A 16479-nucleotide genomic window follows, 5' to 3' on the forward strand; every position below is an offset into this window, starting at 1 on the left:
TTTGCATAAACCACGCCCCTTGTTGGCGTTACCTCAGAAAAAGTCGCATGGTCCAGTATAGCTTTTGTTAGCGTTTTATCACCTATTTGGGTTCCTTAACAATAGATATGGTTAAGAGGTGTAGTCACGGACTTTGTAATACTGATGACAGGTATCCTGATAGGCTAGTTGGTGGAGTTCAATTCGTACCCTTTCCAAAACCGAAGACAGAGTACGAAAAATGTTTTCGATGGATTAAACTTTGTGGAAGATCGCATGATCAACTGAATCCATCTAAAATCAACTGGAACAGATATGTTTGTACAAAGGTAAACCCTATGTTTGATTTTCAATACATGTCTTATATGAATGAATTAGCAGTTCTTCGCTTGCATAACATAGCTACGTGTGAATGATTGACACACTCGATCTGTGTTGAGCGATATTTTGCGATGATCTGACTGCACAAACGTGTGTCTTTGTTGCCGGCTAGTGAGCTAAGCTAAACCGGACTATGTTTGCACGAAGGTATGCCCTATATTTGATTTTCAATCCATGTCTCATATAAATGAATTAGCAGTTCTTCACTTGCATAACATAGCTACGTGTGAATGATTGACACACTTGATCTGTGTTGAGCGATACTTTGCGAGGACCTGACTGCACAAACGTGTCTCTTTGTTGGCGGCTAGCGAGCTAAGCTAAACCGGACTAACGAGTCCTAAAAGCCTTTGACGTGCACCGAGACACCAAGACTGAAGGAAGGATGTTTGAGGACACTAAAGTAGTGATCATCGTACTCGGTCGGGACTTACGTAGGTTCGGCACTAATTCAAGAATAATTATTGAGGGGAGCGTGTGACGTTACACAAAGAAAACAACTCGTAAATCAAGCCTCGCCTTCTTCTTTTCCTTCATACAGCGGTTCACAAACAGCTATACAGATACACATACAGATTCTGCACACAAGTGTGATTGGTAACACGAAAATAGGAAACTGTCAATGACGAATTCGTCTTTGGGTTATAATATATTATATTATGTGGCTTCTCGGTCTTCCTCTGACTCCGGAAAGATCTCGCGCTAATATCGATGGTTTCTCCGTCGATATGCATGGAAATACCATTGAAATACCCCTGGCTGAAATACTTGAAGCCCTGCTGTCTGCTCTTCAATGATATTTCACTATTCGGTAAGAATGCGAGTAAAAAAATCAGCTGGTAAATCCGCCAATTTCGCTCTCGTCTTTTCTTCCTGCGACGCCATTTTTGCTAATTCTTTGTCTGAGGTTAGCAAGCGTGGGGTGACGTAACTTCAGGAGGCGTGGTTAAGTGCCCTGTACGGAGGGGTCAATTGCGCAGTGCAGCATCTTAGAGGGAACAATGGTCAAGACTACACAAAACAAGCAACGTCTTTCAATATCGATGTATTTCTACTTGTAAAAAATTTTACACACGTGATTTTTCGTGCTCAACTGCAGATTTGTGATTGCGATGGCGCGCTGCTGCGTACATGCCAGTCAAATTACAGTGAGTGTATTAACTTTAAGGGTGAATCCGCATTGGGAAGTAGTTAAGTTGTTTGTCTCTATAAAGCAGTCTTCCTCAAGCATTGATTGATACACTCACAACAAGTCACAACCACATGGAGGAGCGGACATGTCAAGTGGGTGAAGTAAAAGACAGGTGGATATATTTTTTTAACACATCAAACAGGTGAGTGGTGTTTAGGATTCACTCGCAAGTCTGCTTGAAAAAACAAATCCTGAATTATATATTACACATTGAATGAAAACAAATCAAATAACAACATGCATTTAATCCTGACGAGCAGCAATGTCATGAAGCCATATAACGTCCTTAAATCCACTGCCATCTTGACTTAGCACGTTAGTAACTGTTGTTGAGCTCTCCCCAAGACGATAATCTCCGTGGAACTAAACATTTAATGGCTGTGCCTGAGGAGCTTCATGAATGTTCATGGAAGACTGTGAGTGCGTCAGATGAATTGGAAATGTGACTCATTTTGATACATCGTGGCAGATTGATGCCGAGAGCTCGCCAACTATTGCTAACTCGGGGCTGGCTTTTGAAGCAGAAGTTCCCAGCCAGCAAGGGTGGATTTACAAATTTTACAGGAGAGAGACCAGGATGAAATAGACCACTGCCATGATGCAGTGAGGGATCCTGATTAATGTTAGCCACTTTAAACTAAAAACAAGTGTTTTGGCCATAGCTAATTCCAGAAAGAAAAACAGTTGCTGAAACTCGCCAGCCACAATGTGTCTGCAATCTTTTCTGGTCTAGTGAAAAAAAATGTGCAAGTTCTGCCACATAAAAAGATGGTAGATGCCTGTAATTTTCATCAGTGGTAAACCTTACCTATGAGTCTGTGACCAACCAGAAATCTTGGTTGTTTGTAGATGACCAAATACTTATTCTGCACCTTAAAGCCCAAGTGTCATCCTATAAACATTCTAAAATAGATATTGTAATGAAAAATACATATGACATTATTCACTTCAATGTCTATACGAAAAAATAAATGTAGGTGGAGAGCGCGTCATCCATGTGCAAAGATGCAGAAGTGTCATTCTACGATATCCAAGTGGTTGCCATATTGGCTGCATCCTCCGTCCGTGACGTCACTCGGACATTCTCCAATGAAAACATGCTGTGCACCCTAACTATGGGAGACAAACACGCCCCTTCTGACACGGAAGCTCTTTTCGAAAAGGACAACACCACACAACCGAGTGAAGTTACCGGGCCAATATTACATTATTGTTTCGGCCCTCGGGGCAATATTACACTATTGTTTCGAGCCCTATTCAGATGATATGCGATCACGGCCAAACCGCATCCCCGACCGATCCACTTCCGCGGCGGAGATGAGCCATCGCGGCTCATCGCAGCCGGCCGGTGTGGCTTATGACGGACCCGAGCGTTGCTGCTTTAGGGGGTTGTTCATAGACGCGGCAGTATGCGATGAACAACACAGTCGAGCTGGGGCGGTTGACTGCGCGCACGCGGCTAAGTGAGGCATTCTTGGCTGGGTTCTTCAGATTCGCCGCCGTCCGCGCAGCAGCCCGACGCCGTCCAACGCACACATCAATATATTTCATACCCGGATCTTTTGTTACCTTATGAGAGACCGATTACACACACACCCACTTATTATTTGGAACCCACAAAGCTCTCGTCCTCTGCACTCGTGCAATACATTTTTCACGACGAACCGGGTCTCTTGCAAACTTATGAAGGGTAAATCCATTCTCCCGAGTGTTCAAGCAATGTCCAGCAATGCAATGAACCGGCATTTTGGCTAACACAAAGGAACAACGAGCTTCCTTCCCAGAGGTAAAACTAATGGAAACAAACTAGTTCACTTGGGGGCACCGCTGTCCTTTACGTCACTTCCTGCTTCTTCTCGAAAACAAATCCCTCGAGAGGATTTTCATGGCGGGAGTTACAAAAAGCTGGAGACGCCAAAATCATGTTTTGTGGTGAAAAAACGCATGGGCCCATATTAGCAGACGTTTTTTCATTAATAACATACTAAAAATCATCCATTTCATGACATTAGCCCTGTAAAATGTAAAATTCAGACAGTGATTTGAGATTTTTTTTCTTCATGTCTCTCATAGGTGAGGAAAACCTTTCATGAAAAGTACAGGCATCTCTCACCTTTCTAACGGGGAGAACTAACACAATTGGTGGCTGACTTCATCCCCCCCCCCCCCCACACACACACACACACACTATAGGTTCAAAGAGGGTTCCATTCACTCAACACAGAACATAAATGGCGACATTCATCTCTCATACACATTCTGGCAACTATGAGGGCACTGACACTCAACATTATAACAGTTATGTATTATTGTAAAACATGCATGCTATATTTGTACGGCTTGTTGCAACTACACTGGCAACTGGCTGTGTGGCTCTCTTCCAGAAACGCACTTACAGTAGTGTGTAAAAACCTATTTTAGAAAACCGTCCTCCACAAAAAGGGCCCAAAGACTGCAGACACTGAATTTCTCCCAAAATAAATCGAAACTATTTAAAGTATTCCTCAATTGCCTTAAGTTGGGGAGGTGATGTACAGTTTAAACTTTTAAACATAATGCAGCACTGTTGTCACCCAGCAATTTCTGTTGAGATGAGTGGGCATGAAGCAACCAGGAAGTGGGTGGGTACTTAAATAAAAAGCTAACTTTTGAAGTCACAAATATGCTGGAACTGGTGTTGCATCTATAAAATTAAACGTTATTGATTATTTACTAAAAACAATACTTAATTAATTGAACATGAAATATCTTGTCTTTGTAGTGTACATTATTCAATTAAGAATAGGTTGAACATGATTTGCAAATCACTGTAACCTGATTTTAATTTTTCACAACAACTTTATTGAAAATGAGTTGAATTTGTTTGATGACTGGAAAACCATTTCCTGTAATTTTTTGTGTATAATGCATATTTGCCCCTCCCTACACAAACACACACAAATTGTCCAAAGTCAATATTGTGCATTACAGCACAGCTCTGAACATCCCCTTTCTTCTTAAAAATGGGAACTAGAACACTCTTCCTCTATTCTTCAGGCATCTTTTCACCCGCTAGTATTCTGTTGAATAAGTAGGTCAAAAACTCCACAGCCATCTCTCCAAATTGCTTCCATACCTCTACCGGTATGTCATCAGGACCAACTGCCTTTCCATTTTTCATCCTTTGTAGTGCCTTTCTGACTTCCCCCATAGTAATCATTGCCACTTCCTGGTCCTTCACACTTGCCTCTTCTACTCTTCCTTCTCTCTCATTTTCTTCATTCATCAACTTCTCAAAGTATTCTTTCCATCTATTTAGCACACTACTGGCACCAGTCAACACATTTCCAGATCTATCCTTAGTCACCCTTACCTGCTGCACATCCTTCCCATCTCTATCCCTCTGTCTGGCCAACCTGGAGAGATCCTTTTCTCCTTCTTTCGTGTCCATCTGGTGTACATGTCTTCATATGCCTCTTGTTTAACCTTTGCAACCTCTACCTTTGCCCTACGTCGCATCTCGATGTACTCCTTTCACATCTCCTCAGTCCTCTTAGTATCCTACTTCTTCTTCGCTAATCTCTTTACTTGTATGACTCCCTGTATTTTGGGGTTCCACCACCAAGTCTCCTTCTCCCCTTTCCTACCAAAAGACACACCAAGTACTCTCCTGCCTGTCTCTCTGATTACCTTGGCTGTTGTAGTCCAGTCTTCCGGAAGCTTCTGCTGTCCATTGAGAGCCCGTCTCACCTCTTTCTGAAAGGCCGCACAAGATTCTTTCTTTCTCAGCTTCCACCACATGGTTCTCTGCTCTCCCTTTGTCTTCTTAATCTTCCTACCCACCACCATCCTATGCTGTCGAGCTACACTCTCCCCTACCCCTACTTTACAGTCAGTAATCTCCTTCAGATTACATTGTCTGCACAAAATATAATCCACCTGCGTGCTTCTACATCCACTCTTGTAGGTCACTCTATGTTCCTGTTTCTTCTGGAAATAAGTGTTCACTACAGCCATCTGCATCCTTTTTATAAAGTACACCACCATCTGTCCCTCAAAGTTCCTTTCCTGGATGCCGTACTTACCCATCATTTCTTCATCGCCCCTGTTTCCTTTACCAATATGTCCATTACAATCTGCACCAATCAGAACTACTTCATCTAGTTCCTTCCAGAATTTCTTTTTCAACTCTAGGTCACATCCTACCTGTGGGGCATAGCCGCTAACCACATTATACACAACACCCTCAATTTAAAATTTTAGTCTCATCACTCGATCTGATACTCTTTTCACCTCCAAGACATTCTTAGCCAGCTCTTCCTTTAAAATAACCCCTACTCCATTTCTCTTTCCATCTACTCCATGGTAGAATAATTTAAACCCTGCTCCTAAACTTCTAGCCTTACTACCTTTCCACCTGCTTTCTTGGATGCACAGAATATCAACCTTTCTCCTAATCATCATGTCAACCAACTCCTGAGCCTGTCATAGTCCCAACATTCAAAGTCCCTACAATCAGTTGTAGGCGCTGTGCATTCCTCTTTTTCTTCTGACGATGGATCCAGATTCCTCCTCTTCTTTGTCTTCGACCCACAGTAGCTGAATTTCCACTGAAGTCCTGTAGGTTAGGAGTGCCGGGGCCGGGCGTTGTTAACCCGGGCCACGACCGATCCGGTATGGGATTCTTTAGATGAACGCTCAGATTTGTTTGGCACAGTTTTTACGCCGGATGCCTTTCCTGACGCAACCCTCTGCATTTATCTGGGCTTGGGACCAGCCTACAGGGAGAAGAGATAGCGAGGGTGGAGGACTTCAAATATTAAAATCCCGATTAGCCGCACAGCAGTCACTTTTCACACAATATAGTTGAACAGCGAAAGCCACCACGGAAGCATCGTTCCGGGTTCGTCACATCGTCGTCAATAGCAAGAAGTCCTTCAAAGACGAAGAGATGGTAAAAGAGGCATAGCGGACTAATTGTTCTAATCTTTTAAAAAAAAGGCGGTAATATTATCTTCAATAAAATCTCTGCAGCTGTAAGGAGTACAGTTACATGGCGCTGTAAAGCCATGGGTAACGCGTGGAAGGACATCTCAGATTGTGAGTGTTTCTCACTGCAGTTGGATGAATCCAATGACGTGGGTGACACAGCCCAGGTGTGCATTTTCATTCGTATGGTGTTTAGTGATCATCAATGTGAACTCAGATAGTTAAAAAAAATGTTTAAAGTTAATCTTGTTGTGTAATATTGGCTCATGTGGTTATGCAAGGCACACAAACATTTACACATAAATAATCCTAAATATACTTTAAAATAATGTTTTGCATTTTTGTAGTAGGTAGAGCTTTGTGACTTGGTCATTCTAGTTCATCAATGGTCATGCAAAAAAAAAAGTAACCCCCCCCGTTCCCCCAAGATGATCACGAGAGGCTGGATGCTTGAGAAGGAGATCTTGGGGTAAAAAAGTCTGGGCATCCCTGATCTCGAAGTTACGAAAAAAGTGTAGACCATTCTAATATGCCACCGCTAAATAGTGGTTATTAAAAATGAGTAACCTAAAGTTTCATTCCAATATGACGGCGAGCATGTGACTGCATAAGTGCTCATGAGTTTACGTACCCTGGCAGAATTTGTGGAATGTTGATATTTAAATATGACAGATGACTGAACAAAAAACATTAATTTATTTTTTTGATAATGCATTTCTGAAATGCTTGACCCTTTGATTTCAATCACATTAAAATAAAACAAAATGTCTTTTACCTGATCCTTCATGTTTTCGTTAAAGAATTGTACACATCTTACAAATTCCGCTTAGATAATCAACCATATCAGCACAACTTTGTTTCCTAATTTACTAAATAAAAGAAGGGCTGTGAATTTCAAAACAGGAGCAAGTAAATTTAAAAAAAAGTGTTTAAATAAACTGCTCAGCTTCAGAATAATTATTTTATAAAATAAATGCATTATATATACACTGTAGGTAGAAGGGTTTTCTAGAATTTTGAGGTCAACTTTGGGGGTGCATATTATAGCTTGGTGTGCCATTATACACCAAAAATGAAGGTGTGACAAATGTGCAAAAAAAAAAAAAAATTGGGAACGGGGCAAATACTTTTTCATGTCACTGTAGATGTCAAACATCAGATCACAGACTAACTGTGACCTATATTATAAATAAAGTATTAGGAAAACAACGTGATTCTGCTGGCTTGGGACCTATAAAAAATATATCTGCCCAAAAAGGAACATCCATGCGAGACATCTAACTAATGTACAGAGTAAAGCTGGACACACAGAGGAGAAGGACTGAAATCAAAAATAAAAAAAAAATAAAAAACTCAATAGTCCACAGGTTTTATGGAAAACAAAATACCTTAGCGTCACAGATGCGCCGATCAACACCATGCTGGCAGATGATAATTGGCTTTGGATGTTCGAGCTGGAACTCACGGGACATCACATGAAAAACGAAATACTTCCCCCACTCTATCAGAATGGCCACCTAAAAAAACAAAACAAAAAAACCCTGAAAATTATAGATCATAATTACAATTTAAATATTAACGTCATGAACAAATGTTATGTTTTAAGAGTTTGAACTGTCATGAAATTTATTTATCACACAAGCAATTACTGCACCATAGAAGAACTAGGTGGTGTTTTCTCCTGCTCTGTGCTAATCTGTCCGCTGCAACTTCTGTTTGTCAAATAAGACAGGACATGGGGGGAACTCAGCTCAACTTGATTTCAGCCAGCAACAAACAATTAACTCTGGGGTATATATTTTGCCACTTCCTTGGACTTTTTGCGACATAAAATAAAATCTGATTGAAATCATTATTTGTAAAATTTATCATGGTTTTCAGAGAAGGAAGTCACCTTTTTGGGCTCATTCCCTGAAATTTTTCCTTGCGAGTGGCAAACTTGAGTTTGCCCTTTTTGGTCAAAGTTTACCCAAATGTTAGACATATCTCGAGCTTCAGTTTTATCACAGGATTAATCACAAGGCATGATAAGAATTGTAATATTGTGAAAAAGCTCACAGTTTTATGACGAGACAAGATCAGGATGATAGAGCCATTTTTAATTTTGCAATATTCTGAAGACTGTATTGTATATTTTGCGAGTTTATCCATGACTATTTCTAGGTCAATCGAATTGATTTAATGATGTCGGCATTTTGGAATCTAATATAAATTAGTTGAAAACCACCACCTTCACAAAACACATCATGGTCCAACTTTGAGGTACAACTGTATTTACAATATTCCCATTTGATTTTCAAGGCAAGGCAACACAAGGCAGCTTTATATATAAACCACACTTCAAAAACTGTACCCGGATTTGGTTAAGCTGATTCAAAGTACAACAGCATTTAAAAACAATAAAATATTAAAAACAAAGTACAGAGACAGAGTTAATTTATAAAAGAACATACAGTGCAAATAAAAGATTAGCTGATTAAGTAATTTTTTTAAGTGGATTTTAAAACACTCACACTTGAATAGAACATCTGTAGAACATATAAGAAAACACACACCTGTGGAATAGTCACTCTGCCGCTAAGACCCCCAGCTTGCATATCGATGAGCCAGGCGTATTCAAGGGTGTCACTTCCTAGTGGCAAACCCTGTGCAGAGAACATGGCGTGAGCCCTCATCTGCAGGCCTGACAGACTTAGGTGGCCATCCCTTAACACCCCATCCACTGTGGGACGCTGTGACACAAGGAAGAAAAAAAAATGACAGTAATTGTCATCAATGCAAGGTTAAACATAAACAAAACTTTGTTTACAATGTTGACATTAATCAGTGCTTTCATAATGGTGAATCCCAAGAGTGAAGACATGCCACAAACAAACGCAAAATGTTGGCAACAAACAAAGTGAGACTGGAATCCATCAGCACACCAAGGTTTCAGACTTGGTCTTTAGTTATTAAAATAGAATGATTCCAGGTATTTACTAAAGACAATCTTCTTTTCTTTACCCCGAATTACTACTTTGCTCGCTTTGTGGCAGACAACAACACCCCAGCACAGAAGATCCCTCCACTTCCCAGCAACCGGGTGATCTTGCTGTCTGCGGACAGCATGTGGAGATCATTCAGAAGGACCAATGCAAGGACAGCCAGGCCGCATCCTGAGAGACTGTGCTGATGCTGATGATGTCCTCACAGACATCTTCAACACCTCAATGAGCAAAGCACTTGTCCCAACATGCCTCAAAGCGACCTCCATGATCCCGGTCCCAAAGAAGCAATCTCCCTCCTGCTACAATAACTTCTGCCTCGTTCCATGCAATCCCTTTATTATGAGGCACTTCGAGTGGCTAGTCATGGACCACATCAAATCCTCCCTCCTAAACAGGACCCCTACCAGTTTGCATATCAGTCCAACGGCTCCAATGAATAAAAGAAGACGACGACCATCGGATTCACTTTCCAATGCTCCTTTTATTTTTTTGCCTCAAACTTAATATGTGTAGCTCCCCAACAAGGTCAGAATATGGCATTAGTAAAAACCTGGGCAAAGCTAAAAATAATGCAGTCTGTTAAGCAAAGCGAATTTATAGAGCATATTTCATACACAAGGTAACTCAATGTGCTTTAAATGATTAATAGGATTTGAATACAAAGAAATAAAACATTTAAAATGGGAAAAACAAAAATGACAAAATATGCAAGGTGTCCCAAAAAAATTATAAACACTTTCAATAAATTCTTTTACATGTTAAAAATTATTAAAATTATAATATCAAGTTTACAATTAATTAAAGTGTCTACATTTTTTGGGACACCCTGCATTTGTTAAAAAAAAATAAAAGTACAAATATAAACAGCATACAGCGCAAGAAATATCATGAACAGTGGAAATATTCTAAAAAGCATGAGAAAAAAGAAAGCGTTTTCAACCTGGATTTAAAAACATTCACACTTGGGGCTGACGTCACCTCTGTCGGAAACTTATTTCATTTGTGTGCAGCATAATAGCTAAAAGCTGCTTTGCCATGTTTGCCTATGACTCTCCGCTCCACTATTTGACCTGAAATTGTCGATCTCAGAGCTCTAGGGGGGTTTGTATTACAACAGCATGTCTTTCATGTATTCAGGACCTTAACCGTTTAGTGATTTATAGAGCAGAACTTTAAAACAGATTCTAAAGCTGATTGGAACCTGTGTAAGGACTTCAGAATTGCAGTTATATGCTCTGACCTCTTTGTTCAGGTCAGAACCCGAGCTGCAGCATTCTGAATGAGCCGTAGGTGTTTAATGCTCTTTTTGGCGAGTACAGTCAGAAGGTCATTATCTCAAGTAGTCAAGTCTACTTGAGATAAAAGCATGGAAGAGCTTTTCCTGGTCTGCTAGACACATATAAGCCTTCACTCAAAATATGTGCTTCAGGCAGTTGTGGTTTAGTTGAAAATAATTTGGACTCATCCAGTATTTATCTCCTTTTCGACAGTGGCACAACACCCCACGTTTCCAATATTTATATATCTATATTATATATAATATAATATAGTATGATCTACCGTATCAAAAGTCGCACTATATCCAACAAGACCAAAACTGAGACCTTTTCTGAGCTAGTATTCAACCTTATATCATTTAGCACTTTGAAAACAGCAGATTCTGTACTGTGATGAGTTTGGAAACCTGATGTAAATTTGTCAAAAAGTCCATTTAAATTCAAGAAATTGCTGAGTTGATTAAAAATAACTTTATCAACAATCTTAGCTATGAACATGAGATTTAAGGTGGATCTATAGCTTGCTAACATGGAATCGTTTGGTGCTGTGTTTTTAGAAGAGGCTTAACAGCAGCTACTTTAAGCGTTTTAGGAAACTCGCCAGAGTGAAGTGAAGTATTATTTGCTGCAAATCAACTAGCACTCACTTCACAAAGTCTTGACAGAATAGAAACTTCTATCCCAAAAAGAATATCGATGAGAGGAACATCATTTTATTTTTACTTCAGATACTAACTTCATTTGCACCTTCACCTAAACGTCTAGCCTTACTCCCTTTCCACTTGCTCTCTTAGATGCACAATATATCAATCTTTCTCCTAATCATCATGTCAACTAACTCCTGAACTTTTCCTGTCATAGTCCCAACATTCAAAGTCTCTACACACAGCTGTAGGGTTTGTGCATACCTTTTCTTCTTCTTGCGACTAAGCCGCTTTCCTCCTCTTTTTTGTCTTCGACCTAAATTATCTGAATTTCTACCTACGCCTTGTAGATTAACATTTCCGGGTGTGGGTGTAGGAGGCCCGGGCCACGACCTGACTGTTGTAGAATTCGTATGATGAACGCTTATATATTAGTACTAACTCCAGCGAATGATGGGTATTTATTGTTTTTTTGTCCATTTTTTTTCATTGCATTACATATGAAGTGTATCCATTGTTGAATTTCATTGTAAGCAACACAAATGTATATTTAGACATGTTTGGAAACCAAAACGCATCACAGTTGTATTTTGTAAAATTGAATGTGCCAATTTCCTGAGCCCTCGACACCAAGGAAAAACATGTATTGTATATCTATGGTTTGGTTTCAGGGGTAAAAGGCAAAGGATCCACACCAAGAAAACAAATCTACATCCATGGTTTCGTTACAAGGTTCATGGATTGATGCAAGAAGAGAGTGGTGTGGCATATGACTGAAATCAACCAAAACACTTTGCTTTCTTACCTGGTAGTTGTCGCTAACAAAGATGTGAACAGGTGACAACAGTAGCTGAAGCATAGTTTCCTTGTAACCTTTCTTCATTTCAAAACATAGCCGCTCTAAGAAGCCAGATGGTCCTTCTGGCCCCTCATTGCTACAGTGCTGATAAAACCCAGGAAGAGAAACAAAAGACAGATTCTTAGATTTCCAATACTGATCTAGCCCAAAAAAAGTCATGTCTGAATAAAAATGAAATGTTAAGCGAAACAAAAACAATACAATGATGACTTTCTATTCTGGATAATTCCATCCATCATCACATGCTTTTGCTCTTTTCTCATATTTTTAAAAATGTTGCTCTGTTTTTTACTAAGCCAGTCAGTCTTACCATAGGCAGTCGACCATGGACTTTGTAAAGATTGATGAGTACAGTTATGTCCCAGGGTCGCAGGTCCAAGGGATGTATATCAGATGTTTCCTTATGTCCACTCTCATCAATTCCCAGAGGGGCCCAACCAAGGCCAGATGAGGAAGTGGACAAAACTGGACTGGACACAGTCTCTTCAAAGTCTGTGTACATGTCATCTTCGCCAAAATAATTTTCCTGAGTAAATTATAGAAGAGTGGCCCTTACAAGGCTGCTTGATAGACTGCAAGTGTTACTTCAGACTCGACAATACTGTTTTAAACGATAAAAATGCAACAAAACATAAACAAAGTAAAAATCCAAGACAATATAAAGGTATTTATACCTTTATGGAAATCAAAGCCCTAAGTAAAGGCCCATAGAGGATAATTTGAGAATCTGGAGACATTTCCATCTCCACATGAAGTCTGTCAGAGGGTAGCTCTGAAGGGTCGATTGGTATTCGGCCGTGGGCGGCTGAAGAAGAATTGTAGTACGGGTGGGTGTGTTGTCCTGAAGTGTGTTCAGGGGGCCTTAAAGCTGACAGCATTGATTCCTCCATTTCAGACACTTTAGTCAGGAAAGATACATTTAGAATTCATACAAGTTTTTAAAATAATAAATGTATGGGATAATGGCAGAAAGCTTACATGACTGTTTGAGTTGCTCATCAGCTTTTTGGGGATAAATGGGATGCCACGTGTAATCAATGATGAGCAGGAAGTTTGGTACACTCCAGCAGTCAACCCAGCCAGCTCTGATGTTTAGGAAACATATTCAGAACACTTCATAATGCCATGTTTAATATTTGAAACATTCTATGGTTAGCTCATCAGACATGACATAGCTGATGAAGGCGGATGAGTTTAGCTATAACACAACAGTAATGTGAAAGTAGAGATGGTCTTTGATATTTTATTATTATACAATAAAATATTTTGCATCATTTAAAAAAAATCTTAACATTCATAAACTATCACAATCACCAGAGATGATTCCTAAAAAATAATAATAATAATAATATAGGGTATGCCTCAGTCCTTAACTAAAAATAATTTGCAGGTTCATTGTATCAACCTTGGCAAGTTAGTGAGTCAAACAAGAACAAATCAACAACAGGTCTAGAATTTTAGTATTATGCAAATAATGGTCATGGGGCACTTCTTTAAAAAAAGATATTACTATAATAGTTTCATTCAATTGAAAAGAATAATAATGTTCAGAAAATCAAGTAGTTCAAATGCCCTCTTTTCCAATCATATATTTTCCATTGTCACAAGTTGGTCAAGTAACTCCTGAAGACCTTTTCTTTGGAGGCATATGCACTTCTTTCCTACAACTCACTCTGAGTGGGTGATATTCCTCCATTGGGGTTTGGTAGGTTTAGGAGGTGGGGCACTTTGATTTTCCCCTGGCATGAACATGTCTGGGGGCAGCTTGACATTCTGGTAATCTTTTGCAAGGGTGAGGAGGGGGTAGCGGCTGGGGTGGCACTCAGGGAGAGACAGTCGCATGTCTGTATCCTCCGCCTTGAAAGGTCAAGATGTACATGTACTTAGATCCACACAGTTGAAAACAATCTCTTAAACATAAAATGCATCTGAATTTAAAATTATTTTATCAACACTACGAGCTGTACTTTTACTGCCAGTAAAGAGTAATAATACTTGCAATCACTCACAGAATAAATTTTATCAGACATACATTCAAATCATACCTGAAAAGAGGACTAACCTTTAAGATGAAGCGGGTATGGCAGATAGTTGGAACATACTCATTGAAAGGCAAAGTAAAGTCTATATTGAGCGTCTCACCACATGCTGCCAGATACACTGCAGAATATGAATATTGTAAGGATTAGAGTGGTCTTCGAGTAAAACGTATCTTCACTGAAGAGTCAAAACCACTGCCATGGTCCATGGTCCTTCATTCCAGTACAAAAGAGGATTAATGTCATGGATTAATGTCATAGATGGCGATAGTGCACATTAAATAAAAAATAAATAAAAATTAACCGTTACAATATTGCGATGCCCCACACAGAATTTTGCCACACTGGCACAATATACTGTAGTATGGTCACTATGATGCAGTGAAGTTCAACACAATGATCTTCCATTTAAATATACATTTTAAAATAGATATTGTGAAAACTTCATATATTATTATTCACTTAGATGTCAACACAAAAAACATGTGTCATTAATGTGCAAGGTTCCGGAAGTCTCACTCGACATCCCAGTGGCGGCCATATTGCCTGTGACGTCATTTACAGATGTCATAATGGGACAGTCGGCATAGAAAACACGTTGTGCCACCTGCTATGGCAGATGAACAAGAGAGATTTTCAGATTTTTCTGACACCCCTTCTGAGACTGAAGCTCTTTTAGAAGAAGAGAACATCTCAGAAGGAAGTGAAGTGACCGGGGCCATACACCCTATTGCTTTGGGCCATATCAGACGATGTGTGGATCACTTCTAACTGACATCAGACTCCCCCACAGACAGATGAGGAGGACGAGGAACCCAATAAATAATTCAAAATGACTGGCCAATAATTGTCGATTTCTTAACCCTTTTACAAGTCTTGTGTATGTCTGCCCACCTCCCTGCTAACCCCGATCCAGGCAATGGCTGGATTATTGCCATTTTAATGGTTTGCAAAGGAGAGACCCAGATGCACTTTTACCAATATCAAACCTTTTCTAAGACAATTATTTTTAACGTTAATGCTGTAAGATATATGAAGTTATGGGAAAGAGCAGTGGAGGATAGACTCAACACAGAAGTAAGTATCTGCGAGCAACAGTATGGTTTCATGCCTAGAAAGAGTACCAGAGATGCACCATTTGCCTTGAGGATGCTCGTGGAAAAGTACAGAGAAGGTCAGAAGGAGATACATTGTATCTTTGTAGACCTAGAGACAGGGTTCATACACTTCAAGAGAATAAAAATTCCATGAATTTTCTGAGTTTCCAAGTATTAAATACAAAATTCCATGACTAATATTTAATTGACAGATTGTGGTAGACAGCAATATTTCAACGATATGGTCGTGTATTTTCAGTTAAATAAGTGCCAAAGCTTATCAATATAGTAGGAGCATCATAACGACTGAAATCTATTTTTAATAAAAATATAAACTAATTACATGTTGAACAAATATTTTCATCTAAGGTTAATGTTATGTTGCCTCCTATATTTAAAATACTAAATAACAATAAATATAATTAGCTATTTATGCACTGTATTGTCTTTGCTTTCATCCTCGATCAGGCTGTGCCAAGGTGGAATTTTAACATTATACACCATCTCATCCTGAGAAAATCTCATCGAGTTGCACCACTTTTTCTTCTATTATTCACATACGCGACATTCATTAAAGTAACAGCACTTTTTTTTTTTTTTTTACTTTTACCATTATTATCGAGCGTAAACACAAGCAACATGTCTCACTCTTTGCTCTACGCTGCCCAGACTGTGTGGGTGTACAGTGTTTGTAATTATGAGTGTACCCTTTTAGGAGCCAAAGGTGGGCGGAGTCAGGTAAACTATCAGGAGACTGTGTGCTTCCAAAAAGAGTCAGTCTGTGGTTCACTGCGCTGGATTGTTTTTCATGTATGTAGAGAATGTCTATGTATTTCTACTCGTAACAAATTTCACACGCATGATTTTTCGTGCTCGACTATGCAGATCTGCGAGTGCGGTCACGCCAATACACACAGTCACAGTGACTGAAAAATCACATGGCATTCCCTGACCCAAGCCAAATATTTTTTTATTTACCGGACTTTCCAAGACTTGGAAAAGGCAACGTTTCTTTCCATGATATTGCAGAAATTCCCTGACCTGTACGAACCCTGT

General features: G+C 39.6%; 1 protein-coding gene across 16 annotated transcripts in view; it reads right to left on the minus strand.

The window, feature by feature from the left end:
* The window catches only part of kiaa1109 (KIAA1109 ortholog), a 187462-nt gene that overhangs the window by 124789 nt on the left and 46194 nt on the right, over positions 1-16479 (minus strand). For all 16 annotated transcript variants that reach the window (XR_009798533.1, XM_061844548.1, XM_061844541.1 and 13 more), the window contains 8 exons: positions 14350-14447; positions 13960-14144; positions 13266-13372; positions 12962-13185; positions 12598-12813; positions 12234-12371; positions 9076-9252; positions 7909-8037 (listed from right to left, as the gene is read on the minus strand). Coding sequence is in view for 15 of the 16 variants with exons in the window: in XM_061844548.1 (XP_061700532.1) it covers positions 7909-8037; positions 9076-9252; positions 12234-12371; positions 12598-12813; positions 12962-13185; positions 13266-13372; positions 13960-14144; positions 14350-14447 (1274 nt within the window). In the remaining variant the exon portion in view is untranslated. The remainder of the gene's footprint in view (positions 1-7908; positions 8038-9075; positions 9253-12233; positions 12372-12597; positions 12814-12961; positions 13186-13265; positions 13373-13959; positions 14145-14349; positions 14448-16479) is intronic.

This window comes from Syngnathoides biaculeatus, chromosome 15 (genome assembly GCF_019802595.1).
Source record: "Syngnathoides biaculeatus isolate LvHL_M chromosome 15, ASM1980259v1, whole genome shotgun sequence".
Classification (NCBI taxonomy): Eukaryota; Metazoa; Chordata; class Actinopteri; order Syngnathiformes; family Syngnathidae; genus Syngnathoides; species Syngnathoides biaculeatus.